The sequence below is a fragment of the Oncorhynchus kisutch genome, linkage group LG9 (assembly GCF_002021735.2).
Source record: "Oncorhynchus kisutch isolate 150728-3 linkage group LG9, Okis_V2, whole genome shotgun sequence".
NCBI lineage: Eukaryota > Metazoa > Chordata > Actinopteri > Salmoniformes > Salmonidae > Oncorhynchus > Oncorhynchus kisutch.
In genome coordinates this window covers 22,273,843-22,301,028 of record NC_034182.2, presented here as the reverse complement: position 1 = coordinate 22,301,028, position 27,186 = coordinate 22,273,843, and the positions used below count along the sequence as shown (strand labels likewise).

Genomic DNA, 27,186 nt, shown 5'->3' with positions numbered 1-27,186 from the left:
ACCTAACTGGTTATCTACCCCTCCCCCTTGCCTCTGAAGCTTAGTGTGGCCTGATGTCCCAAAGGGGACGACGACGACGATTAACCAACTACGGGTTTACTAAGGACGGGTTAACTAAAGATTAAGGAAGTTGCCTTTCTTTTACACACTTTAGATTACTTTTTTGGTCACATTATTTGTTTTCCTCATATCACATGTCAATTGTAATTGTTCTAGTACTAATTTGTTCGGTTAGGTGGAGGACAAATGTACTTACTAGGACAAAGAAATGTGGTCGTCTCCCCTAACCATCTTAAGATGAATGCACTAAGTCGCGCTGGATAAGAGCATCAGCTAAATGACGTAAATGTAAAATGTAAATACTCATCCCCAGTGTGGTCAAGGACAGGTGAAAAACCACAAATAAGTACCTCCAGTCACACCTAACTGGTTATCTACCCCTCCCCCTTGCCTCTGAAGCTTAGTGTGGCCTGATGTCCCAAAGGGGACGACGACGACGATTAACCAACTACGGGTTTACTAAGGACGGGTTAACTAAAGATTAAGGAAGTTGCCTTTCTTTTACACACTTTAGATTACTTTTTTGGTCACATTATTTGTTTTCCTCATATCACATATGTCAATTGTAATTGTTCTAGTACTAATTTGTTCGGTTAGGTGGCGGAGAATGCAGCCAGCCAACTTGGAAGGGAACCATGTAGCACAATAAATGGTTTATCAATTTCATAGGTAGCATTGATAGTGACATTTTAATTAACGAAATGGACAAAAATAGTTCCTTTTCAATTTTATTACCCAAACAAAGAAAATCTGGATTTTTTTTAATTAACAATACAACAGTCTACCTATCCAGGATGAACAAAAAGAGAGAGGATAGGGGGTAGGAAAGGAGGGAAGGGAAAGCGACAGTGTGGGGTTTGTGAGTGTGTCTGTGTGTGTCGGTCTGTACAAACCCCCATTAAAAAAAAGGAATTGGAAAACTGAATCAAAAACTGAATATTGATATCTGCCCTCCAAAAATGAACATAAATCTTTCAACAAATAAACTGCGTCCAAGAAGATAAAAGAGCAAGGGAATAGATGGATTGTGACAGAGCGATGGGGAAGGAGGAAAGGAAAGAGAGTATTCTTAGTTTTCACAAAGTCTTATAAAACGCTTGGCAGAAGATACTGTATATCATCGTCACTGCTTACTAGATCTATTAGTTCAGAAACAGTTTACCAGAAAACCAATGGTTTGCAATAAAAAAAACTTTCAACACACACATATGTACCTGGCCCCTGAAAACAGGAGAGTTAGAGTTGCCAAAGGAAAGGAAGGAGGAATGAAGGAATAGAACAAAATAAAAAAGATGGATGGAGTTTGTCGGTTGCCAGGTACGATATGCCCATTTTAATCAAGACACTCAATGCCTAATACAAACGCATGGGGGTGCTACCTCTATATACACATTGTATAGTGTGTGTGTGTGTTTTTATGTGTGTGTGTATGTATTTTTGTTTGAAAGAAAGATGAAGAGGAGTGACAGAGCGAAGATGAATGGGAGGAGAGGGTGATCGAATTGACAATGTTTTGGCAGTGTGTGTGTGTGTGTACGTGTCTGGTGGTGTTATCGTTCAGTGGCGCCGTTTCTTCTTGCTGCTGGGGGGTGGGGCTGACGAGCGGCCCTTTCTCTTCCTATTGGCCGACGAGGTCTCCTCCGCGTCCTCATAGTGAGACTCTTTGTCCGCTGAGGGAGAGGAGGAAGAGGGAGACGTGTCAATACCAAACAATTTGCAACCGATTTCACAGCCCCTTTTCATTATGTGAAGTGTGTCAACAACAAACATACATTTTTTTTTTTTAAAGGTCAAAAGTGTCACGGGTCGTTGAATGAAGAATTTCCAATTCACATCGAATAGCAAAGTTTTATTTTCCGGGATTTCTCAGGCTTTTCTATACCAGGGTCAAGCAAGCAATAGTACCTCTTGCTTCAGGAATGGTAAGCTATGATTCTCTCCTTGGGGGACCGCTTACATTAAAATGGGCATGTACGTAAAGTAGACTCACCTTTCCTGGCCTCCTCTTCCAACTCATCCCAGTCTTTACCACTCTCCTCTTCACTGCCCAGCGATGCACTGTAGTCTGAAATATACACACACACACAGTACTAAGCCTCTGTATGTGTTTGTATGCGTGTCAGACAGCGAGTCCACGCAAGTGATGTGTGTGCATGTGTGTCAGTAAAATGTGTGCGTATCTCAACATGATGCGTTACCATTACCAGAGTCCTCGCTCTCTGAGTCATAGTCTTCATCACTGTCTTCCTCCTCTGCCTCGCTCTCGTCTGCCGAGGGGTTGAATGTCTCATCTTCCCCCGACTCAGAGTCATCCTCCGCTCCCTCCCCCTGAAAGAGACAGATGTCAAACATCTTCATTTTAACACAACACATGTTCTGTCTTGCAATAATAGCTCAAATCACACACGCACTCCAGTCACACCAGTGTTAATTTCGTCAACAATAACGAAAACACTTGTCAACCTATTTTTCTTGATGAAAACTAATGACGATAACAAGATGAGATGCCCTGGATAAAAAAAACTAATCACTTTTCATTTTAGTTGACAAAAATGTAACGAGAATTCAATGTGAGACTAATAGACATTCAATTTGACATGAAGCTCCTTTTCATCGGTTTTGTCCAATCATAAGCATGCATCCCTTTGCAGAATATATAATGCAATCCTCTCATTGGCCGATAACGTCTTTCTGTTGAGCGGGCTGATTGAGAGTTGACCTGGCTCTCCCACACCCACAGCTCCCGGTCACTTCAAATCACTCTGACTCTTTTGAAGTGGTGCGCAATTATAAGGAACTAAGCTCAATTCGAAAACGGTGTGTTTAAAAATTGTTTTAGGCCATTTTTTGCTCTGATCACATCAAAAGCTCTATTTTGCCATGAGTGCTGTTGTTAATGTGTGTTGCGGTTGCTTTTTTCCGATTGGAAAAACTGCTGAATAAAGTACAGTATTACTTCTGACATTGTTGGAAAGCTCATTCTCCCCTTTCAAGGAAATCACTGTTATTTACCCCCCTCCGACAGTTATGATGGGGAGAAAAATCAAGGCTAAATTGTTTAACCTGTAGGCTTTATATGCTATATGGTTAAATATGGCTGGCATGTGTTACAATTTTTCCAGCTAAGGTATACGAGGCAATGGTAGGCCTAGTTGGACACGGGTATTTGAAAGTACACATGATGCAAGTACGAGGTCAATATTCATTATTTAATGGAAAAGATGCACTGACTAAAATGTGACCAAAACTAGACCACAATTGTCCAGAGTTTGTGTCACCTGATCACTAAAACTAACAATGGAAGAAATTACTCAAATGTGACTATTAAGACCAAAATATATATGATATATTTTTCTCAAATAAAATTTTGTCACATGCGCCAAATACAACAAGTGTAGATCTTACCGTGAAATGCTTACTTACAAGCCCTTAACCAAAAGCACAGTTCAAGAAGAGCTAAGAAAATATTTACCAAATCAAATAAAGGAATAAAGTAAAAGTATAAAATTAACAAAAATGAGGCTATATACAGGGGGTACCGGTACAGAGTCAGTATGCGGAGGTGCACGTTAGTTGAGGTAATTTGTAAATGTAGGTAGGGGTGAAGTGACTATTTTGAGACTAAGACTAAATCGAAAATAGCTGGCAAAATTATCATTGGCTCGCTCGCTCACTCACAAACACCCCCCCCCCCCCCCCCATACACACACACATACTCCCCTCACCTCACTCTCCGGGTCTAAAAAGGACCAGCCCCCCTGTTCAAAGAAGCCCTCTGGATCGTCCACTATAGTCTTCATGATCTTAGTCCAGTTCAGAGACTGGACCCCCTCTGTGTACTTGATATCACAGGAACTGCAGGGAAGACAGCACGGGGGGGGGGCAGAGAGGAAGGTTTTTAAAGTAGTTATTCTTTAGGCGAAACACTTGGTTAAACTCTGCTAAAACACAAATATCAATTGAAAATCGAATTCCTTTCCCGAGAAACTCCAAAAAATCCATTCACCGTTAAAAGGGACAAGACAAAACCATTCAAATATGGCCATAAAGAGATGTATTAATATGTGATATTTAGCAGACACTTTAATCCAGAGCGTCTTACCGATGTGCTTACATTTTTGCATTGGTAACCCAGGTGGGAATCAAATCCACGGCTCTAGCATTGTGAGTGGCACACTACCAACAGCCACACGGAACCAATTGACTTACTTGAGCCACTCCTTGATGGGGTCCAGTGAGTTGACGGGCACTGCGTTGATCATGGTGACCTTCTTGCTGTAGTCCTTGTAGACGATGACCACGTCAAAGTTCTTCAGGTGGAACTGAACACGCTCAAAATGAACCAGCTCGACCTCATCCAGAGTCACCACGAATGGAGGCTGGAGATGGAAAGGAAGAAAACAGGAGGAAAAGAGAAGAACATATTTACTGCTGAATGTCCCTTTTACCCTCAACTTGAACCTACTGAGGATTTGATTTGATCTGTAGTAAAATATCTGCCCAAAGGCCTATCTTTGTTTAAAACACATGGTGGAGAATGCAAGCAGTACTGCTGACGATATCAGTGAAGGTGAATTATTAATATGTGCTGCAGTAGTAGTATTCATATGTGCTGCAGTAGTAGTAGTATTCATATGTGCTGCAGTTGTAGTAGTAGTATTCATATGTGCTGCAGTTGTAGTAGTAGTAGTATTCATATGTGCTGCAGTTGTAGTATTCATATGTGCTGCAGTAGTAGTATTCATATGTGCTGCAGTAGTAGTAGTAGTATTCATGTGCTGTAGTAGTAGTAGTATTCATGTGCTGTAGTAGTAGTAGTAGTAGTATTCATGTGCTGTAGTAGTAGTAGTAGTAGTATTCATGTGCTGTAGTAGTAGTAGTAGTATTCATGTGCTGTAGTAGTAGTAGTAGTATTCCATGTGCTGTAGTAGTAGTATTCATGGTGCTGGATAGTAGTAGTAGTAGTAGTAGTAGTATTCATGTGCTGTAGTAGTAGTAGTAGTCCGAGTATTTCATGTGCGGAGTAGTAGTAGTAGTAGTAGTTATTCATGTGCTGTAGTAGTAGTATTCATGTGCTGTAGTAGTAGTAGTAGTAGTAGTATTCATGTGCTGTAGTCAGTAGGTAGTGAGTAGTACATGTGCTGTAGTAGTAGTAGTAGTATTCATGTGCTGTAGTAGTTAGTAGTTCATGTGCTGTAGGTAGTAGTATTCATGTGGGCTGTAGTAGTAGTAGTAGTAAGTATCGTATCATGTGCTGTAAGTAGTAGTAGTAGTAGTAGTATTCATGTGCTGTAGTAAGTAGTAGTAGTATTCCATGTGCTGTAGTAGTAGTAGTAGTAGTATTCATGTGCTGTAGTAGTTAGTAGTAGTATTTCATGTGCCTGTAGTAGTAGTAGTAGTATTCATGGGTGCGTGTAGTAGTAGTATTCATTGCTGCTTGTTAGTAGTCATTTAGTAGTAGTATTCATGTGCTGTAGTAGTAGTAGTATTCATGTGCTATATAGTAGTAGTATTCATTGCTGTAGTAGTAGTATTATTCATGTAGTAGTAGTAGTATTCATGTGCTGTAGTAGTAGTAGTAGTATTCATGTGCTGTAGTAGTAGTAGTAGTATTCATGTGCTGTAGTAGTAGTAGTAGTATTCATGTGCTGTAGTAGTAGTAGTAGTATTCATGTGCTGTAGTAGTAGTAGTAGTATTCATGTGCTGTAGTAGTAGTAGTATTCATGTGCTGTAGTAGTAGTATTCATGTGCTGTAGTAGTAGTATTCATGTGCTGTAGTGGTAGTAGTAGTAGTAGTATTCATGTGCTGTAGTAGTAGTAGTAGTAGTAGTAGTAGTAGTATTCATGTGCTGTAGTAGTAGTAGTAGTATTCATGTGCTGTAGTAGTAGTAGTAGTATTCATGTGCTGTAGTAGTAGTATTCATGTGCTGTAGTAGTAGTATTCATGTGCTGTAGTAGTAGTAGTAGTAGTAGTAGTAGTAGTATTCATGTGCTGTAGTAGTAGTAGTAGTAGTATTCATGTGCTGTAGTAGTAGTAGTAGTAGTATTCATGTGCTGTAGTAGTAGTAGTAGTATTCATGTGCTGTAGTAGTAGTAGTAGTATTCATGTGCTGTAGTAGTAGTAGTAGTAGTATTCATGTGCTGTAGTAGTAGTAGTAGTATTCATGTGCTGTAGTAGTAGTAGTAGTATTCATGTGCTGTAGTAGTAGTAGTTAGTATTCATGTGCTGTAGTAGTAGTAGTAGTATTCATGTGCTGTGTAGTAGTAGTAGTATTTCATGTGCTGTAGTAGTAGTAGTAGTATTCATGTGCTGTAGTGGTAGTAGTAGTAGTAGTAGTAGTAGTAGTAGTAGTATTCATGTGCTGTAGTAGTAGTAGTAGTATTCATGTGCTGTAGTAGTAGTATTCATGTGCTGTAGTAGTAGTAGTATTCATGTGCTGTAGTAGTAGTAGTATTCATGTGCTGTAGTAGTAGTAGTAGTAGTATTCATGTGCTGTAGTAGTAGTAGTAGTATTCATGTGCTGTAGTAGTAGTAGTAGTATTCATGTGCTGTAGTAGTAGTAGTAGTATTCATGGTGCTGTAGTAGTAGTAGTAGTATTCATGTGCTGTAGTAGTAGTAGTAGTATTCATGTGCTGTAGTAGTAGTAGTAGTATTCATGTGCTGTAGTAGTAGTAGTAGTAGTATTCATGTGCTGTAGTAGTAGTAGTATTCATGTGCTGTAGTGTAGTAATTCATGTGCTGTAGTAGTAGTATTCAATGTGCTGTAGTGGTAGTAGTAGTAGTATTCATGTGCGTAGTAGTAGTAGTAGTAGTATTTCATGTGCTGTAGTAGTAAGTAGCTAGTAGTATAGTTAGTAGTATTCATGTGCTGTAGAGTAGTAGTAGTATTCATGTGCTGTAGTAGTGTAGTAGTAGTAGTAGTATTCATGTGCTGTAGTAGTAGTAGTAGTAGTATTCATGGTGCTGTAGTAGTAGTAGTAGTAGTATTCATGTGCTGTAGTAGTAGTAGTAGTATTCATGTGCTGTAGTAGTAGTAGTAGTAGTATTCATGTGCTGTGTAGTAGTAGTAGTAGTATTCATGTGCTTAGTAGTAGTAGTAGTAGTATTCATGTGCTGTAGTAGTAGTATAGTAGTATTCATGTGCTGTAGTAGTGAGTAGTATTCTGTGCTGTAGTAGTAGTAGTAGTATTCATGTGCTGTAAGTAGTAGTAGTAGTATATTCATGTGCTGTAGTAGTAGTAGAGTATTTTCATGTGCTGTAGTATAGTAGTAGTAATTCATGTGCTGTAGTAGTAGTAGTAGTATCATGTGCTGTAGTAGTAGTAGTAGTATTCATGTGCTGTAGTAGTAGTAGTATTCATGTGCTGTAGGGTAGTCGTAGTAGTAGTATCATGTGCTGTAGTAGTAGTAGTAGTATTCATGTGCTGTAGTATAGTGTAGTAGTAGTAGTAGTAGTATTCATGTGCTGTAGTAGTAGTAGTAGTATTCATGTGCTGTAGTAGTAGTAGTAGTAGTTAGTATTCATGTGCTGTAGTAGTAGTATTCATGTGCTGTAGTAGTAGTATTCATGTGCTGTAGTAGTAGTAGTAGTAGTAGTAGTAGTATTCATGTGCTGTAGTAGTAGTAGTAGTAGTATTCATGTGCTGTAGTAGTAGTAGTAGTAGTAGTATTCATGTGCTGTAGTAGTAGTAGTAGTATCATGTGCTGTAGTAGTAGTAGTAGTAGTATTCATGTGCTGTAGTAGTAGTAGTAGTAGTATTCATGTGCTGTAGTAGTAGTAGTAGTATTCATGTGCTGTAGTAGTAGTAGTAGTATTCATGTGCTGTAGTAGTAGTAGTAGTATTCATGTGCTGTAGTAGTAGTAGTAGTATTCATGTGCTGTAGTAGTAGTAGTAGTATTCATGTGCTGTAGTAGTAGTAGTAGTATTCATGTGCTGTAGTGGTAGTAGTAGTAGTAGTATTCATGTGCTGTAGTAGTAGTAGTAGTAGTAGTATTCATGTGCTGTAGTAGTAGTAGTAGTATTCATGTGCTGTAGTAGTAGTAGTAGTAGTAGTATTCATGTGCTGTAGTAGTAGTAGTATTCATGTGCTGTAGTAGTAGTAGTATTCATGTGCTGTAGTAGTAGTAGTATTCATGTGCTGTAGTAGTAGTATTCATGTGCTGTAGTAGTAGTATTCATGTGCTGTAGTAGTAGTATTCATGTGCTGTATAGTAGTAGTATTCATGTGCTGTAGTAGTAGTAGTAGTAGTATTCATGTGCTGTAGTAGTAGTAGTAGTAGTATTCATGTGCTGTAGTAGTAGTAGTAGTAGTATTCATGTGCTGTAGTAGTAGTAGTAGTAGTAGTATTCATGTGCTGTAGTAGTAGTAGTAGTATTCATGCTGTAGTAGTAGTAGTAGTATTCATGTGCTGTAGTAGTAGTAGTAGTATTCATGTGCTGTAGTAGTAGTAGTAGTATTCATGTGCTGTAGTAGTAGTAGTAGTATTCATGTGCTGTAGTAGTAGTAGTAGTATATTCATGTGCTTAGTAGTAGTAGTAGTAGTATTCAGGTGCTGTAGTAGTAGTAGTAGTAATTCATGTGGCTGTAGTAGTAGTAGTAGTAGTCATGTGCTGTAGTAGTAGTAGTAGTATTCTGTCTGGAGTAGTAGTAGTAGTATTCATGTGCTGTAGTAGTAGTAAGTAGTATTCATGTTGCCTGTAGTAGTAGTATGTGATGTAATTCATAGTGCTAGATAGTATTCATGTGCCTGTGTAGTAGTAGTAGTATTCATGTGCGGTATGTAGTAGTAGTAAGTATTCATGTGTTGTGTAGTAGTAGTAGTAGTAGTGCATGTGCTGTAGTAGTAGTAGTAGTAGTCATGGCTGTAGTAGTAGTAGTAGTATTCATGTGCCTGTATTAGTAGTAGTAGTTATTCATGTGCTGGAGTAGTAGTAGTAGTATTCATGTGCTGAGTATGATTCATGTGGATGTAGTAGTATTCAATGTGCTTAGTAGTCAGTGAGTAGTAGTAATTCATGTGCTGTAGTGAGTAGTAGTATTAGTGATTAGTATAGTTCATGTTGCTGTAGTAGTAGTAGTAGTAGTAGTAGTAATTCATGTGCTGTAGTAGTAGTAGTAGTAGTAGTAGTATTCATGTGCTGTAGTAGTATTCATGTGCTGTAGTAGTAGTAGTAGTAGTAGTAGTAGTAGTAGTAGTAGTAGTAGTAGTAGTAGTAGTAGTAGTAGTAGTAGTAGTAGTAGAAGGCACTCACCCACTCAGTGGTGTTACACAGGGAGCTGGATGTGGGCTGCAGCAGGCAGGTACTCCTGTAGGGGGCACCCTGGAACCTGAACACACACAACCATTCAGTTAATGTCCTCAACAAGTCTGATATTCTTCAAACTTTAACACTGTTACAGTTTATTACTTGAACACCCAACTCCGTGCTTCCCACCCATAAGCTAGAACCCTCAATTGAAACAATTACAAAGCGGGCATCCTCCTCTGTTTTAGTAAAAAGCTGAGGGGATGGGCCTGGAGAAATGTAAAACACCAACGCTAAGCTAATAACCAAAATTTGAAATAACCAATTGACCGACATCGGTTCAAGTATTTGAATTCCATTTAGTTTGGTTGTTTTCTGAGCTCAACGCGCCATTTCTCTACAGGACAGATTAATATTATTACTACTACAGCACATGTGAATACTACTACTAATCATAGTTAAGTGCAGAAAACTTGGTCATTAACGACAATGACCAGCTGCCTGTTTTCATTGGTTCTTGCCCAGGCAAGCCTGGGGGGCCGGCAGGCAGACATGTAGAGTAACCACTCAAATTCATAAACAGAGGTAAAGATGCAAGGACAGACCATCCAAGATATCAAAATTATAGTTTTAAACAGGGGTTTGAGGCTATACAGTTTGTTTACAAACACTGGAGTAAAACAAGCTTATATTTTAGGTTCTGATGGGGCATATAGAAGTTATATGGCTGTAGCACACACGCCCCTTCTCATAGTGCCCTACCCTGCCAATATCCCTCAACTCCTCTCCATAATGATAATAATAAATGCAATTTAGCTGACACTTTTATCCAAAGCGACTTAGCCACGTGTGCATACATTTTACTCCATCCCTCTCTTACCCATACACTTAGACGACTGCCAGCTGGAGTGTGATTTAAAAAAGGTATAAATCCAAGGTTGGCGATTTACTGCCTCCTGCAGTTTATGGAATGTTTGCTCACAAATATAATTAATTGGCTGACCCCAATAGAAAGTCACACCCAGTTCACTACTTTAAAATGGTGGAAGTCCTCAATGGCAATTCGTCCATGCAAAAAGGAGTTATTTCCAAGCAGCGATGTCATCACTCTACGCTCTTACCCGAGGTCCCGGAAGGGCACTTCGAACTCCAGCTCCTCCTTGGTGAGGGTCTCCACCTTCTCGATGAAGTTCTTGAAGGCAGACTTGAGCTTGTGTCTCATCTCCCTCTCCATCTGCTCGGCGTACAGGTCGTCGCGGTCGTGCATGTGCTGGTGCTTGCCCAGGTCTGTGGTGATCTCACCCACCTCTGTGTAGAACTGTACATCCGTGTGACGCTTCTTACCAAACATGATGGCGTTCTGAGGGTGGATAAGTCAAAATGGACGCACAAACACACGCCAAAATTAAGACCCCTCCAAGTGCCACCGGCAAAAGCATAGATCCAAAATACCCACAGCTTGATTACAAAACGCATACGAGATCAGACATGAACTAAGCCTAAGTTTATCACAACACACAAAACACCGGTAGGTACCTTGAGGTGGAAGTGCAACACGATGATCATCTCTCCGTCACAGGGCTGGAAGAGGGAGTGTTTGATGTTGTTGTAGAGGATGTCCACTTTGTCCCCACGGACGGACGTGAAGCGGAAACCTGGACAGACAGACACACGTTATTTACCAGGTGCGTTGATTAGTAGTATTCATGTGCTGTAGTAGTAGTAATAGTATTATTATTCATATGTGCTGTAGTAGTAGTAGTAGTATTCATATGTGCTGTAGTAGTAGCAGTAGTAGCAGTATTATTCATATGTGCTGTAGTAGTAGTAGTCATGTGCTGTAGTAGTAGCAGTAGTAGTATTATTATTCATATGTGCTGTAGTAGTAGTATTCATATGTGCTGTAGTAGCAGTAGTAGTAGTAGTAGTATTCATATGTGCTGTAGTAGCAGTAGTAGTAGTATTCATATGTGCTGTAGTAGTAGCAGTAGTAGCAGTATTAGTAGTAGTCATATGTGCTGTAGTAGTAGCAGTAGTAGCAGTATTAGTAGTAGTCATATGTGCTGTAGTAGTAGTAGTAGTAGTATTCATATGTGCTGCAGTAGTAGTAGTAGTATTCATAGTATTCATATGTGCTGCAGTAGTAGTAGTAGTAGTAGTATTCATATGTGCTGCAGTGGTAGACTACATTCATGTAGTCTTTTACAGCAACTATCTGATCTGGGAAAAACTTTCCCTTACTACTCTCCTCCACTCCCTTGATCCTAGAGTTCCAATTATACATAAACTTGTGCTCAAAGTCTCTTGGAGGGACTCACAATTACATTGTAATTTGAACTCTGCTCCTTTCCTCACCATTGGTATGGGCCTCCAGCGACCCCTGCATCCTCTTCTGGGCGATGTTGGGCCTGATGTAGAGGTCTTTGAGTTTGGGGTTGGAGCGGTTCAGGTTGATGACCAGCGAGTCCTGCTTGACGATGCCCTCCTTCTCCTTCTCCTCAGCCTCCCGGGTCTTGTAGCGCTTCTGCACCTCCTTGATGATGCGGAAAGCATTCTGGAGGTTGGTGGACGGGACCGTTGGGTCACCTGGCGCCTTGAGGTTCGACGCCCGGTACGTACTGCAGGGGGGGGGGGGGGGGGGGGGGGCAACGGTTAGACATAGCAGCAGTTGGACACAAAGACGAACACATCAAATACACGTATGTACACACAGGGTCTACCCTACCACCTGCTTTATATTTGACAGCAGTGAAACCTACAGTAAGTGGGCGCTCACAAAATATGTTTAATTTCCTCTTACATTTCTTTGACGAAGGTGGCGTCAGGGTTGGGGAAAATGTTTCCCTCGTTGCGTCCCAGAGAGCTGCCGGGAACGTAGAAGTTTATCCTCAGGTAGGTCCAGTCTCCTTCCACCGACGAACTGATGTTCTACACACACACACACACAAACGTGGAGAGACGGACACAGAAATGCCAAATTTGACCTCAGATAGGTGTCATCTCAAATTCGGTCGAATTGTGCGATTGTGTGTGAAAAGAGGTCACAGAAATCCAAATATGCATTTTGTGAGTGAATGAGTGAGTGCACGATATTAGAGTGTGTGTCAGGTACCTTGATGGTAGCGATATGGAAAGGGGTGGCGATGCCGAAGACGGGCATGACGACAGTCTCGTATTTCTTATCGATGAAGATCTTCATATCTCGAATGTCTTTCTCTCGAGGCATCTGAGAGCCGTTCTTGTAGGAGACATTGGACTTTCTGGACCTAGAGGACAAAGACACAGGGAAATACTTAATTTAATCATTCAATTCATTTGGTACCACCACACATTTTTGGAAAGTACATTTACATAAAAACGGAGAAAGTGAAATCATTAATAATTTTATATAAATCATTAATTAAAAACATGCTTTTAGACAGTCTGAAGCACACACAGACTTTTGTTCAGAAAACTCTAAACACAAATGTTCTACCATAGGCCATTTAGACAAACAAAACACCATATAAATCCCCATAACATAATTCCCATCCCCATTTTTCAATCTCTCCCAATTATACACATTCTACCACCTCTCCTCATCGCTCCATTCCACTCCTTTATTAACTAACCAGCATCCTCCCATCTCCCTCCTTCCAAACATCATTCCATCACCTCCACTCCTCTTTTCCCCTCGTTCACTCACTTCTGGACCTGTTGCTCTCCTTTCTGTTCCGTCAGACGTCGCTTGGCCTCCTCGTTCACCTGATTGGCCAGCTCCTTCTGGTGAGCCCGCCTCTTCTCCTCCGCCGTCATCTCGTTCTGACCAATCAAATAACAGTGTTCCCTCACAGTCTGACCAATCAAACAGCCTTCACCTCACACACAAACTGAGATGGTTTAAGTACAGTGAATTTCTCTCAAGAACACAGACAAACACAAACACACCCTAGTCCTGTCCTGAAGTAAAGCTTGTCCACGCGCTCCCTTCCCCAGTAGCTCCTCTGCATCGTCTGCATCTTCCTCCTCATCCTCTTCCTCATCGTTCTGAAGAGAACAACAGTGTTTTATAGATACTCTGTTTGATAAAGGATTATTTATTTTTTTAAGTGTAACATAGCATGTCAACGCAACAGTTTAAGAGGGCATAGAGTCCTAAAAGAAACATTTTAATATATGAAATAGATGTGCATCTTTCAGGGTTGGAGAGGGACAGAGTGAAACAAGAATCCGAGAGAGACGGTGGTCATCTTTCGTACCTTTAGGAAAATTCCAACGTTCTTTAACTTCTTCTTGACCGGTGTGAGAACTGTGGCTGGATCATCCTACAAGATACAGACATTTTAAATGCACACACACACACAGAATGTTTGGACTGTTTTTTTTGTTTACTACTGTCAATGTGCTTATATCAAAAATTATATTAACAGAGCTATACGTTTGACTCTGTAAAGACTTTGCAAAAATTAAACAAAAGTGTGTGTACCGGTTTTACTATACTTCTGAGTACCAGAGGTCCTCACAAGAATAGTAAAACCAAGGAAAATTATAACAAGTGAGGATATGCTGCCGGTCCTCACAAAAACAGATTAGAGATTAGGGTTAGGAGTTAAGGAAAATCGGATTTTGAATGGGAATCAATTGTTGGTCCACAAATATTCCTTACAAACATGTGTGTGACCCCTACTTTGTCGATTTGTACAGAGTCCTATGAACAGGGCATATTTCTGCTCCTTTTCCCTCTCATTCCTCCATCCCACCCACCCTTATCCCTCGATGATCTTCAGTCTCCTACGAACAGGGCGTTTTTCTTCTGCTCCCCCCCCTCTCTCTTCTACCTCGTTGATCTGTACAGAGTCTCCTATGAACAGGGCGTATTTCTTCTGCCCCCCCCCTCTCTTTCCTACCTCGTTGATCTGTACAGAGTCTCCTATGAACAGGGCGTATTTCTTCTGCCCCCCCCCTCTCTTCCTACCTCGTTGATCTGTACAGAGTCTCCTATGAACAGGGCGTATTTCTTCTGCTCCTCCTTCTTCCCCTCCTTATTCACCAGGTCAGCGAAACCCAGGCTGATGCTCAGTACCATACCTAAAAACACACACAGTAACTCACAGTTATGAAAGCGTCCGCTCTCCACACACACACACACACACATCACTTAAAATTGCCTCTGTCTGAGACACACAACCGTACCTACAAAGTAACCTACTCAGTAAGACAGTACAGTGACTTGATTTCTCACCTTTCTTCAGTTTGTACTGGTTCTTGCTGTTCAGGACCAGGGAGCCCTCTCTGAACTCTATCCCCATGGCAAACCTACAACAGGGGGAGAGAGAGGGGCCGCACAATAAACACACGGGCACATGGGGAGCCTATCAGAAGTTAAGAACGAGAGAGAACGAACGGGTGTGTGTCGCGTCGCGTCCTACCCGAGGTTCTTGGTGAGTTTGGCCGCCAGGTCTGGTTTCTCCTTCTTAACGTAGTTCAGCACGGCGCTGTACGCGTCGCAGATTTTCACACCTACAAAAAAAAAAAAAAAAAAGTTAAGAAGAAAGAAAAAAGGGGTCCGGTTACAGCGACCACGTGTACCCTATCCCGCAAACACACTCCCTCTCATCCACAGCCCTCTCACCCCTCGGGCAGCTCCAAGCTGATATCCTCCACCCCCCACATCACACACTCTCTCTCTCTCTCTCTCCCGCCATCCTTCACCCACCATGTTTCAGCTCTTTGAGCAGCTCCTCCTCCACCTGTAGTAGGAAGCTGTAGTTGTCCTGCATCTCCTGTGGGGGGTCCACCATTAGGGTCCGGACCAGGTTGGCGCAGTAGGACTTGTAGCGGATGCCCATGGCACACGTGATGGCCCCGAAGTGCATGTGGTTCTTGTCACTGTCATATGGAGTTAGAACAGATGTATACAATAATTATAAAATGGGGGTATAATGGGTTGATAGAGGTTGTACTGTTTTAGAAAAAGGAGTCTGCTGTGACAGGTTATGTGTGTCTTTCTGGTCAAGAAAAAGGGGATAAAATGAAAGATTGACGACTTCGCAGCCACAAGTCAGTTAAGCAGCAAACTGCCCGATTGACCTATTACCTGACGACGCTGAACTTGAGGCTGTAATTGCCCCCGCTCTGTATAATAGGGGGGTAACACATCTCCACCGTCGAGGGGTCCGCTCCCCCGAGGTACTTCTTCTCCTCGATGGCCTTCTCCACAGACTCCGCCAGCTTACTGTGGCGCACCTTCTGTTTAGGGCAGACAGATAGGGACACACTGTTAAGAAAGGAAAGGAATGGAATGGATTCAAAACTATTTGGACGTAAACTGTGAAGCTTACATCTATGTTTGCTGTATGATGTTCTCTCAGGCCAGTCTAGCCCGGTTCCAATACTTTGAAAATGCATCCTTTCTTCCTAATTTGAAAGATAGCACTGATCTGACATGACTCGAGTGGTGAAAGCTGGTGTTGGGCCAGTGATTACTCCAGGGGAGAAAGGAAGGTAGGGAGAAAGGAAAGAAGAAAGGAAGGATTTTAAAAGTACTCAAACAGGACCTAGAGCTTCTCTCGTGTCCTTCCCCTTACCTCATCCGCGTCCACGATCTCCATGACCCTCTCCTTGAAGAACTTAGAGTAGACCTCGCTGGTGACGGCTGCAGCTTTCTTCATCAAAGCCAGCTCCCCATCCTCCTTCACAGCCATGGTGTAGGCCACTACCGCACTGATGTCCACCTGGGGGGAGAAAAAGAGGGGGAGGAAGGGGTTAAACTATATGAGGATCCACAAACCAATGAGTAGGTACTTGTGCGTTACACGCAGACGAGCACATCAGACATATCCATGGGTCGGATTTTCGGCCTGCTAACACACACACACACACATCCCCCATCATCCCTTCTTCCCTCCCTCCTTTCTCTCACCTTCTCCAGGCCCTCAGCAGTGATCATGTCATTCCAGCTCTTCATGTACTCTCCGGGGAACTTGTCCTTGCTGAACACACCTACAGTCTTGCCCTCCTTACTGGCCCTGATCGCCTCCATCATCTTCTCAAAGTTAGCCTTGTTGCTTTCGTTCTGAGGGGCGGGCGGGCGAGAGAGAGAGAGTTTTACCAACAAGCTTTCAACACACTCATGTGAGCGAGTGAGCACTCACACACAGGCTTTCCCCTCCCACAAAAACACAAGCGCTCACAAACATGAACTGATAAGGTCTAGTTCTCACACAACTTGGCAACTACAAATGGCTATGAGACTTACAACAACCACACGGACTTGATGTGTCACACACTACAAAGGACAGGCATGTCAGGGAAAGATGCATCAACACTGACAGCCAATCAGTGATAGACCATGCCGCGTCTAACAAGCGGTGCTTACCTTTTCCCTGACGAGCAGTGTGATTGGTGGAACCCCATTGGCATTCTCGTTGCCCTTGGTGACAGCCACCTGTTTAAGAAACTCCACCTTCTTCTTGCTGGCCAGGAAGATGATCTTAGACTCACAGAACACCATGATGGTGTCGGTCAGCTCATAGCCAAACAGCCATGTCTTCAGAAAAGAGGAAGGGAAGAGAGGAGAAGAGCATACATGTAATTCTCTGAAACGGTCGCTTATGCTGGAGTAGGGCTTGGCGATGTGGCCTAAAAATCATATATAGATTTTTATTTTTTTCCAAACTTACGGTTTAATGTTCTCTCGAAATAAGCTTTGCCATACAATTAAAGGGTCAAACACACTGCATTTCAAACAGTCAGGAATAACCTAATGAATTCAGGGCGAGCGAAAATTCTACCTAGGCTAAATATAAGCCGTCCACAACCATAAGACCCACTTTTTGTAAACATTTGACCAGAACCATGCATAATGGCCATTCACTAATAATGACTTAACTTCTTGTAAGCAGGCATTTTAGACAATGAACACAGCTCCCAAACAGGTAGCCTAGTGGTCAAGACTGTTGGGCCAGTAACCGAAAGGTTGCCGGTTCGAATCCCCAATTGTTGTGTAGCACGCGCCAGATGACCTAGTTACAGCATGAAATTCACAAATAAAAAGGTTTGCCAGCTAGATACCCTAGAACTATTAAGTTAAATGTTCCGCATTTGTGCATTTGGATTGATAGCCAACATGAATGATCTAACTAAGTGCTTAGCCTCTTCCAAAACCAAGCTTGGTTTGGTATCAGCAGAGAATCCCCTACTGGATCAAGAGCCTTGCCATCTAATATGTGCTTTGTGTGTGCAGCAAACTGTGCTTTTTAATTTACTTGTAAAACTCTGAGCTGGGATGTATGTCCTGCAAATACTTTAGGTCAGAGACAGGTGAAATGCAACAACCTCTCCCTCAATGTGAGCAAGACAAAGGAGCTGATCGTGGACTACAGGAAAAGGTGGGCCGAACAGGCCCCCATTAACATCGACAGGGCTGTAGTGGAGCGGGTCGAGAGTTAAGTTCCTTGGTGTCCACATCACCAACAAACTATCATGGTCCAGACATACCAATACAGTCGCGAAGAGGGCACGACAAAAACCTAATTCCCCCTCAGGAGACTGAAAATATTTGGCATGGGTCGCCAGATCCTCAAAAGGTTCTACAGCTGCACCATTGAGAGCATCCTGACAGGTTGCATCCTTGCCTGGAATGGCAACTGCTCGGCATCTGACCGTACCACGACAGAGTGTAGTGCGAACGGCCCAATACATCAATTGGGCCAAGCTTCCTGCCATCCAGGACCTATATAATAGGCGGTGTCAGAGGAAAGCCCATAAAATTGTCAGAGACTCCAGTCACCCAAGTCATAGACTGTTTTCTCTGCTACCGCACAGCAAGCGGTACCGGAGCGCCAAGTCTAGGACCAAAAGGCTCCTCAACAGCTTCTACCCCGAAGCCATAAGACTGCAGAACAATTCATAAAACCGCCACCCCCCTTCCTTTTGTACACTGCTGCTACTCGCTGTTCATTATCTATGCATAGTCACAACACCCCCACCTACATGTACAGATTACCTCAACTAACCTGTACCCCCGCACACTGACTTGGTACCGGTGCCCCCTGTACAATAGCCTCGTTATTGTGTTACTTTTTATTTTAGTCTACTTGGTAAATATGTTCTTCTTCTTGAACTGCACTGTTGGTTCAGGGGTTGTAAGTAAGCATTTCACGGTAATGTCTACACGCGTTGTATTCGGCGCATGTTCACATTGTTAGCATTTCGTTAGCATTCTCTATGGGATTTTACATGTAAGCATTGCGACCCTTCGGATTATAAAGGCTCAGCAGGGGTTGGGGGGGAAAAAAAATAAACATTGTGTTTAATGCCGTTATTACAGAACATCCATGTATGGCACAAAGTTGGTATGAAGGTATGAGAAGCTGGATTCCACCCAAGCCACGTTCATATACTGAAATCAAATGGCCTGCTTTATTTTTTAGAATGAGTTGACAATTCATTCTATAAATTGTTTTTAATACTTATTGCACATTTATAAAAGACAGACTTGACAGCTAGTATAACAGTCTTTGGCTAAAATGCTGCTAGCCGTACGTGGTACCGCAATGCCACAAACTGAGCATACATTTTCCAAAATCAATGTTCAGTGATACTCCCATTTTAGTGGTGTCGGCTCTGAGCGCAATTTGATGAGTTGAGACAAAAGGGTATCATTATAAAGGTTAACTTCTCCATTACAGTCAAATGATGTCTCAATGTGTTTCGGTGTCCATATGACCTATTCTGTTGGATGTAAATAGTGAGTTGAAACAGCTTGTCAGAGAGAAAGTGATCTCTCCATCTCTGTTGTTGTAAGTGGCAGGCGGAGGGGCTTGGCGTGTATGTAAACAGAGAGGAAGAGCCGAAGAGAGAGGTTTCACGCTTGCAACAACAACAAAAAAATTAATAATAATAATAATAAATTTTAATTAAAAATAAATAAATTTAAAAATCGGTCAAAAATAAGCGCTATGCATTAATGGGTTTATTGTGGATCGAAGCATGTTGCCTGCCTTGCCGCCGTCGGGACAACGACTCCAATTCTTAGGGCAGAGACATTAGCATCTCATCGTTATATACAGATATCTGGTGTAAATGGGAATGGGAATGTGCAAAGAGCACACAAGGAGCACACAACGAGACCAAAAAGACGACAAGAGGTCAAACGCTCATTAAAACAAAAATATTGCAAAAAAAAAGTAGATTTAATCAAGTTATATATCACCCAGCCTTATGCTTGAGTGTAAACTAGCTATATTTATTCATTAGAAAAGTCATAACACACAACACACATGTAATGAGCGCACGCACACACGAAGTCAGACTATCCAACAAGTTGTCAAGGAGCCATATTTTCCTGACCGGACCCAAATGACTCCAGGCCCCAGCTACAGCCTACAATTGGGGTCCAGAGTTTTCCCTAATCAGCTCACACAGTTAGGAATAACTCCAGGATAGGGGTAAGGTTCATGAGTTTTACCTGCAGGGCAGTGGATTTGGCGTATACAATCTCCTCGTCCACACCAACAGAGACGACCATGGCATCCACTTTGCCAAACTCATCTTCTCCTTTCTGATAGAGAAAAATAACAAAATAGATCATTGATTAATAATACAGGAATGTTTTAACATAGTTCTAAGTTAAACAATGAGCAAAAAAGTACAGCTAGCCACAGTTGTGAGTTTTGGTTGACAGTTTGCTTGTTGTTCTTTTTGAGTGCAGGTGTTAAGTACGGAAAAATTGCTAGCAAGCTACAACCTAGCTAGCTAACCAGTTAAGAACAAACTGAAGTTTATAGCCATCTATTGCTATAGATACAGTGGTATCTCAATGTAGCTCGAGAGCAAGTTGCTAGTTAGCTAGCTTGGTTGGCATTCAAATGCAGGGGATGAGCTTAATCATTGCGTGCCCCAAAAATAATAAAAGTGCACTGTGCACGTAACAAATCAACGGCTAGCTATTGCGCTAGCTTGAACATGTCCAGCTTTCTGATGTGCGATAGTTGCAGGTCCGGCACCAGAACGAATCAGTTGGATGGGCATTGACATTTTTTAAATGGGTTTTATAGTAAAGACATCAAAAAATGTATTATGTTTTAATGTGGCATGAACACAACTAGTCATGATGTTTTCCTCTGATTGTCAAACAAAATCGCTTTAAAAAGCAGGTTACCTTTGAACGTTCGTCAAAAATAATTCCAGCATCCGAAGAGTGGCTGAAACGATCTCACCGGAGAAAGCATCCACGGGAGCGAAACACGCCCCTCTGTTTTACTAGAAATAGCCCATGTATCTGATGCTGTCTGGTCAAAAAGAGTACGACATGCCACACTCTTTTTGTCCACACAGCATCAGGCTACACATTCATACAGAGGGCCGCTGTTTTGCTCGCTCAGATTAGGGAAGTCGAATGAATGGGCTGCTGCACAGTCACTATGGGAGCTCTTTCTAGAGCCCCTGGTTAAAATTGTGCATAAGAGCATCTCTAAAATGGTTAAACTAGTGAGAAATCTGATTATTGAAAAAAAATCTGTGAGTTTGCTTTATTTACTATCATCCAAAATCAGGATAATTATTTTGCCGTGGGCCTCCCTAGTGGCGCAGTGGTCTAAGGCACTGCATCGCAGTGCTAGCTGCAGACCCTGGTTCAATCCCAGACTGTGTTGCAGCAGGCCGCGACCGGGAGAACCATGAGGTGGCGCACAATTAGCCCAGCGTTGTCCGGGGAGGGTTTGATCGTCCGGGTTGTCCTTGTCCCATCGCGCTCTAGCGACTCCTGTGGGGGGCAGGGCACAATGCATGCCGACACAGTCGTCAGGTGTACGGTGTTTCTTCCGACACATTGGTGCGGCTGGCTTCCGGGTTAAGCGAGCATTGTCTCAAGAAGCAGTGCAGCTTGACGGGGTCTTGTTTTGGAGGACGCACGGCTCTTGACCTTCGCCTCTCCTGAGTCCGTACGGGAGTTGCAGCGATAGGACAAGACTAACTACCAAATGGCTATCACGAAATTAGGGAGAAAAAAAGGGGGTACATTTATTATTATTAAATAAATAGAAAATAATAGTTTTTTTGCCATATGTAATTCATGTATATTATGCTACTTTCCATGTCGACAGTATGTGTTACTACATTACACAAGATTACGTTTTGACCACTTTGAAATGGGGGGGGGGGGGGGGGTTATTACACATTCTTTTTACCTCAGATTTGTGATGTTAGTATAAAAGTTAAGGCAACAACGATTACACAAGATCAATTGCTTAAAGCAAATAAATATTGTTGGTTTTGTACTGTTGATTTTGCCATACTCGCTGGAGGCGGTGGGGGGGGTCACAGGACACAACTATAGTTTTATTTCTCAAATGGCACTGATCATTCGGGCGGTCTCTCTAAAAAGTCGCAGGCCACCACAGGAGGTTGGTGGCACCTTAATTGGGGAGGACGGGCTCATGGTAATGGCTCAAGCGGAGTAGGTGGAATGGTATCAAATACATCAAAACACATGGCTCTGATGCATTATTATGAGCCATTCTCCTCTCAGCAGCCTCCACTGCTGGCCACACACCAGTCAAACTATCACTTAAATAGAAGCCAACTGTTGTCGTTGTTGATATCGTGATTCGTTGAAGTTAACAGAAAAAGTGGTTTGTTCCCTTTTCTGTGATGCCAGCCTCCTGAAATCAACATCCGCCATTACAAAAGATAGAAGGCTTATATCTACAACACCTTGTTCTTTTTCATCGTGATATCGAGAGTTCCTCTGTCCAGTGTCTGTTCTTTTGCCCATTTTAATATTTTATTTTTAATTGGCCAGTCTGAGATATGGCTTTTTCTTTGCAACTCTGCCTAGAAGGACAGCATCATGGAGTCGCCTCTTCACTGTTGACGTTGAGACTGGTGTTTTGCGGGTACTATTTAATGAAGCTGCCAGTTGAGGATTTGTGAGGCATCTGTTTCTCAAACTAGACACTAATGTACTTGCTCAGTGGTGCACCGGGGCCTCCCACTCTTTCTATTCTGGTTAGAGCCAGTTTGCGCTGTTCTGTGAAGGGTGTAGTATACAGCGTTGTACGAGATCTTCAGTTTCATGGCAATTTCTCACATGGAATAGCCTTAATTTCTCAGAACAAGAATAGACTGACGAGTTTCAGAAGAAAGTTCTTTGTTTCTGGCCATTTTGAGCCTGTAATCAAACCCACAAATGCTGATGCTCCAGATACTCAACTAGTCTATTTGAAGGCAAGGTTTATTGCTTCTTTAATAGGAACAGTTTTCAGCTGTGCCAACATAATTGCAAAAGGTTTTTCTAATGATCAATTAGCCTTTTAAAATAATAAACTTGGATTAGATAACACAACGTGCCATTGGAACACAGGAGTGATTGTTGCTGATAATGGGCATCTGTACGCCTATGTAGATATTCCATAAAACAATCTGCCATTTCCAGCTACAATAGTCATTTACAACATTAACAATGTCTACACTGTATTTCTGATCAATTTGATGTTATTTTGATGGACAAAAAAAACGTGTTTTTCTTTCAAAACAAGGACATTTTTAAGTGACCCCAAACTTGTGATATTGTTATATTAAAGTTTTTAATATATCAAACTGTTTCTGCAAATTTGGTATTAGGAATATAAATGGGGCTTTCAACATTAATTTCCAATGGGGTATTGTACTTAAAAATCAGGTTTAACAGCTGCTGAATTAGATTTTTTTTAAACTTTTATATACCAGACATCTCCAAAAAGGGTTTGCCCTGCCTTCTCAGATGCTTTATCTGGGATTGATGTGCCTTTCTTTCAGGGAGTGTCTCAGTCAAAGAAAGTATTCATATTGGAATATTTTATTTGGATGGGCAAGGAGCTACGGTAGGGCGGGCCATGCACCCTAAGGCCCGCCCTGGATAGTTGCTGGCTGGCTAGCTAGCTAGCATGTTTACTGATGCTAGTTAGCCATGTGAACAAGAAGCAACTAGTTAGTGAAGATTACCATGGGATTTTTTTGACAATGGTTCTTTGGCATTGTATTTTGGTGCCAATTTTAGATGTGCAACCCAGAATATGAATTCATAATTTGCTAGCTAGCTAACGCTGGCTAGACTGGCAACGAGCTAAAGTGGTTGTGCCACACACAGTGCCAGATACTAGTAAATGACTGTCTGGCTAGCTAGCTACGCGAATGAATAGATAACTTGGTGAATAATATACAATGCAGAATAAGTGGCAATGTTGTAGATATCATTGTTAGGATGTTTAAGATCTCCTGAATGTATTAAATCCACAGTAGTGTTTCATGCATGGAAGTCTACCTATATAATCGAAGTGAGGCCTTCCGCTCATTGTTGGGTGCTTTTTGCGCTTCTGAACAACACCACCATGGCACTCACTCATGCCGAAAACAAAGTCAACCACGCACTTCAAAAACGCGGCTATCCGCCAGTATCAGCATCTAAGCTAGAGCATGATTTTACGAGTTTTACCCACACCTATACAACAAAAAAAATCGTTTCAAAACGTGCCGTTTACCTTCCAATTGCCATATAAGCGCTTGATTCGGCGGTAGTACGCTTCCTTGTCCAAGTTTACCGCCATAGCGAGTCTTCTGCACCTTCAAACTTGAGCTCCTGGCTTCTCAGAGTAGCACAGGCCGGATGAGTGTTTGCTGTTTCACGCACTTTCCACGCCTTGAAACCTCTCTATCAAAAGACACTCTTCCTTCCTCCTCGATGTATGGACGATGGTTACGTTCAATTCTTCCCAAGATGTGCCTCTATGGCTATGTTGCTCAATTAAAAAAATCGCCAACAAATGTTTACATTAAATACAGTGTTTTGTTAAAAATCGATATTTGAAGTAAAAATGTCAAATTCATAATTTTTCTTGAGATGAATAATTGCATAACATCTAGCTGTTTGTTATCCACACTGGTGCCACGCATAAACGACTCGATTATAATTAATACCCCCCACCTTCTCCGTTTTCTCCTCCTTCTCTCTCCCTCCCTCTTCTTGCAGTCTGTCGAGCACTTTACGTGTCAGATAGGTCAATTCCAATACTCAGCCTATATCTGGCAAGCACATTATTTGGATAAAAGAATGCGACATGTTTATTATATAATGATGCACGAGTTTATATGACACACGCGCAATCTTGGTTTGCTCGTTTTCCTCTGGACCGCCTGGATTTCTATCTTTAATCGATGTGTAAAAAATAATATCAGTGTATTAAATCGTTTGATGGGGTATTCAATTTGGGGCATTTCATGTATATTGTTAGATTGTTACAGTATAATTTTATTGTTTTACATTACTCGACAGCGCCTCCAGAACTACATCGGAATACCCACCTCCAGTCGGATTGTGCCAGCGACCATGCGCCCCCCCACTACTGTATATTTTCCCGCCACCTCCACCCCCACTACTGTATATTTTCCCGCCACCTCCACCCCCACTACTGTATATTTTCCCGCCACCTCCAGAATTCGAAATTCCTGAACACGTCACGCTGGAAACAAACGTTTCATTGCACAAACGTTTAAAACATCTTCTTACCGCTGAAATGAGATGTGCATGGAAGGCTCTTGCAAATAGTTTATCATGGTGATAAAATCATAATCTTTAATAAATTAGTTAATTGGATTTTTTTGCTTTAAAAAAAAAAACCAAATAAAAATACCTTTTAGGGATATAAACCAAAATTCTAACCAAAAATATTACGTTCTGATACCTAAAATATTAAACATTTCAATCACCATTAGGAGAACAACCTTTTCATTCATTTGTTTTTGCTTTTTTATTATTTATTGAACATGTTTGTGCAATTTTTGTTCTGCACCCATAATATACTGACGATGACAACTGGTAAGTGATTAGAAATCAGAACCCATCATTTGTCTTTCACTAATCCAATGCCAAGCAAATCTATTGATGCACGTGGTGAAACCATATGAAAAATAATGACTATTGTACAGAATTAAGATTTAATTATATAATTATCTTTATGGGTAAACCACTGATATTGCTTATTTACACGTCACTGCCGTTTTCATAAAGCATCTCAGAGTAGAAGTGCTGATCTAGGAACAGTTGTCTTTTCGATCAAAATTAATAAGATTACCTATGGCAGCAGGGGACATGATCCTAGATCAGCACCCCTATTTAGAGAGCTTTATGAATATGGGCCCAGATTGAGATTAAACAGGGAAAAAATAATTAGGTTACAAAATCAAAAGTTATTTTTCCTTTCCCCTACTGAAATAAAAGTACAAACTGGTTAAGTGTTATTGTGTGCATTGTTTAAATGATTTTTTGTATTTTCTTTCAAATACATTTTTCCAAATCTTATTTCACCACATAATGGTTTTTCAAAAACAAACTGTAAACCTGAATGTTCCAAATATGCATACTTTAAAGGAGAGAAGCCTTCCCATTCAACGGGAATCATTTTCAGTGAAGAACAACCGTACAGATAGAAATATATTATATGAAATATATGTAGTACAGACATACTTTTGTCAGGTACTAGAGAAAGGAATCATGTCAGTTCTATACATAGAAAGAAATGCTATCTGCAACGTTCAGAATGTTGCACACTCCTGAACACAGCCCAGAGGTTTATTTTATGTCAAACCTGGTCTCCTGCTCCGGAAACCAACTGTCTTAACCATTAGACTGAGAGGAAATTCCCACTAGGGCTGAGGGTGACACTGATTTTAAGTTGCAGGCAGAGCTACCAAATCACAATGCATGATTTACAGTGCATTAGAAAAGTATTTAGTATTGACTTTTTCCAAATTTTGTTATGTTACAGCCTTCTTCTAAAATGTATTCAATTGTGTGTGTCCATCACATTTATTACAAATAAAAAATGGAAATATCAAATTTGCATAAGTATTCAGACCCTTTATTCAGTACTTTGTTGAAGCACCTTTGTCAGCGATTACAGCCTTGATTATTCTTGGGTATGACGCTACAAGCTTAGCACACCTTTGGGGAGTTTCTCCCATTCTTCTCTGCAGAGCCTCTCAAGCTCTGTTAGGTTGGATGGGGAGCATTGTTGCACAACTAATTTCAGGTCTGTCCAGAGATCGGGTTCAAGTCCGGTCTCTGGCTGGGCCACTCAAGGACATTCAGAGACTTGTCCTGAAGCCACTCCTGCGTTGTCTTGGCTGTGTGCTTAGGGTCGTTGTCCTGTTGGAAGGTGAACCCTCACCCCCCCCCCCCCCCCCCCCCCCAGTCTGAGGCCCTGAGCGAGCAGGTTTTATTGCCGATCTCTCTGTACTTTGCTCCATTCATCTTTCCCTCGATCCTGACTAGTCTTCCAGTCCCTGCCGCTGAAAAACATCCCCACAGTATGATGCTGCCACCACCATGCTTCACTGTAGGGATGGTGCCAGGTTTCCTCCAGACGTGATGCTTGGCATTCAGGCCAAAGAGTTCAATCTTGGTTTCATCAGACCAGAGAATCTTGTTTATCATGGTCTGAAAGTCCTTAGGTGCCTTTTGGCAATCTCCAAGCAGGCTGTCATGTGCCTTTTATTGAGGAGTGGCTTCCGTCTGGCCACTCTACCATAAAGGCCTGATTGATGGAGTGCTGCAGAGATGGTTGTCCTTCTGGAAGGTTCTCCCATCTCCACAGAGGAATTCTTGATCTCTGTCACTAGCCATCGGTTCTAGGTCACCTCCCTGACCACGGCCCTTCTCCCCCGATTACTCAGTTTGGCCGGGCGGCCAGCTCTAGGACTCTAGTTCCAAACTTCTTCCATTTAAGAATGATGGAGGTCACTGTGTTCTTGGGGACCTTCATTGCTGCAGACATTTTTTGGTACCATTCCCCAGATCTGTACCTCGACACAATCCTATCTCAGAACTCTACGAATAATTCCTTCAACCTCATGGCTA

At 41.8% G+C, this 27,186-nt stretch overlaps 1 protein-coding gene across 2 annotated transcripts; it reads right to left on the bottom strand.

The window, feature by feature from the left end:
* Positions 1 to 774: 774 nt before the first annotated feature.
* LOC109896898 (FACT complex subunit SPT16) lies at positions 775 to 24,268 on the bottom strand. Of its 2 annotated transcripts, none has more exons than XM_031832145.1 (24): positions 23,813 to 24,268; positions 19,762 to 19,854; positions 16,669 to 16,839; positions 16,213 to 16,365; positions 15,878 to 16,024; positions 15,388 to 15,539; positions 15,007 to 15,179; positions 14,720 to 14,810; positions 14,533 to 14,606; positions 14,266 to 14,378; positions 13,550 to 13,615; positions 13,239 to 13,337; positions 12,997 to 13,112; positions 12,424 to 12,577; positions 12,112 to 12,239; positions 11,667 to 11,929; positions 10,848 to 10,966; positions 10,433 to 10,671; positions 9,318 to 9,393; positions 4,270 to 4,439; positions 3,786 to 3,915; positions 2,265 to 2,388; positions 2,051 to 2,125; positions 775 to 1,730 (listed from the first exon to the last, which is right to left on the bottom strand). In XM_031832145.1, the coding sequence occupies exons 1-24, from the start codon at positions 23,876 to 23,878 to the stop codon at positions 1,618 to 1,620; spliced, it is 3,105 nt and encodes a 1,034-aa protein (XP_031688005.1). In that variant the 5' UTR covers positions 23,879 to 24,268; the 3' UTR covers positions 775 to 1,617. The 2 variants fall into 2 exon arrangements, with proteins under 2 accessions (XP_031688005.1, XP_031688004.1); XM_031832144.1 differs by having other exon boundaries at positions 2,259 to 2,388; positions 23,813 to 24,266.
* Between the last annotated feature and the right edge of the window lie 2,918 nt (positions 24,269 to 27,186).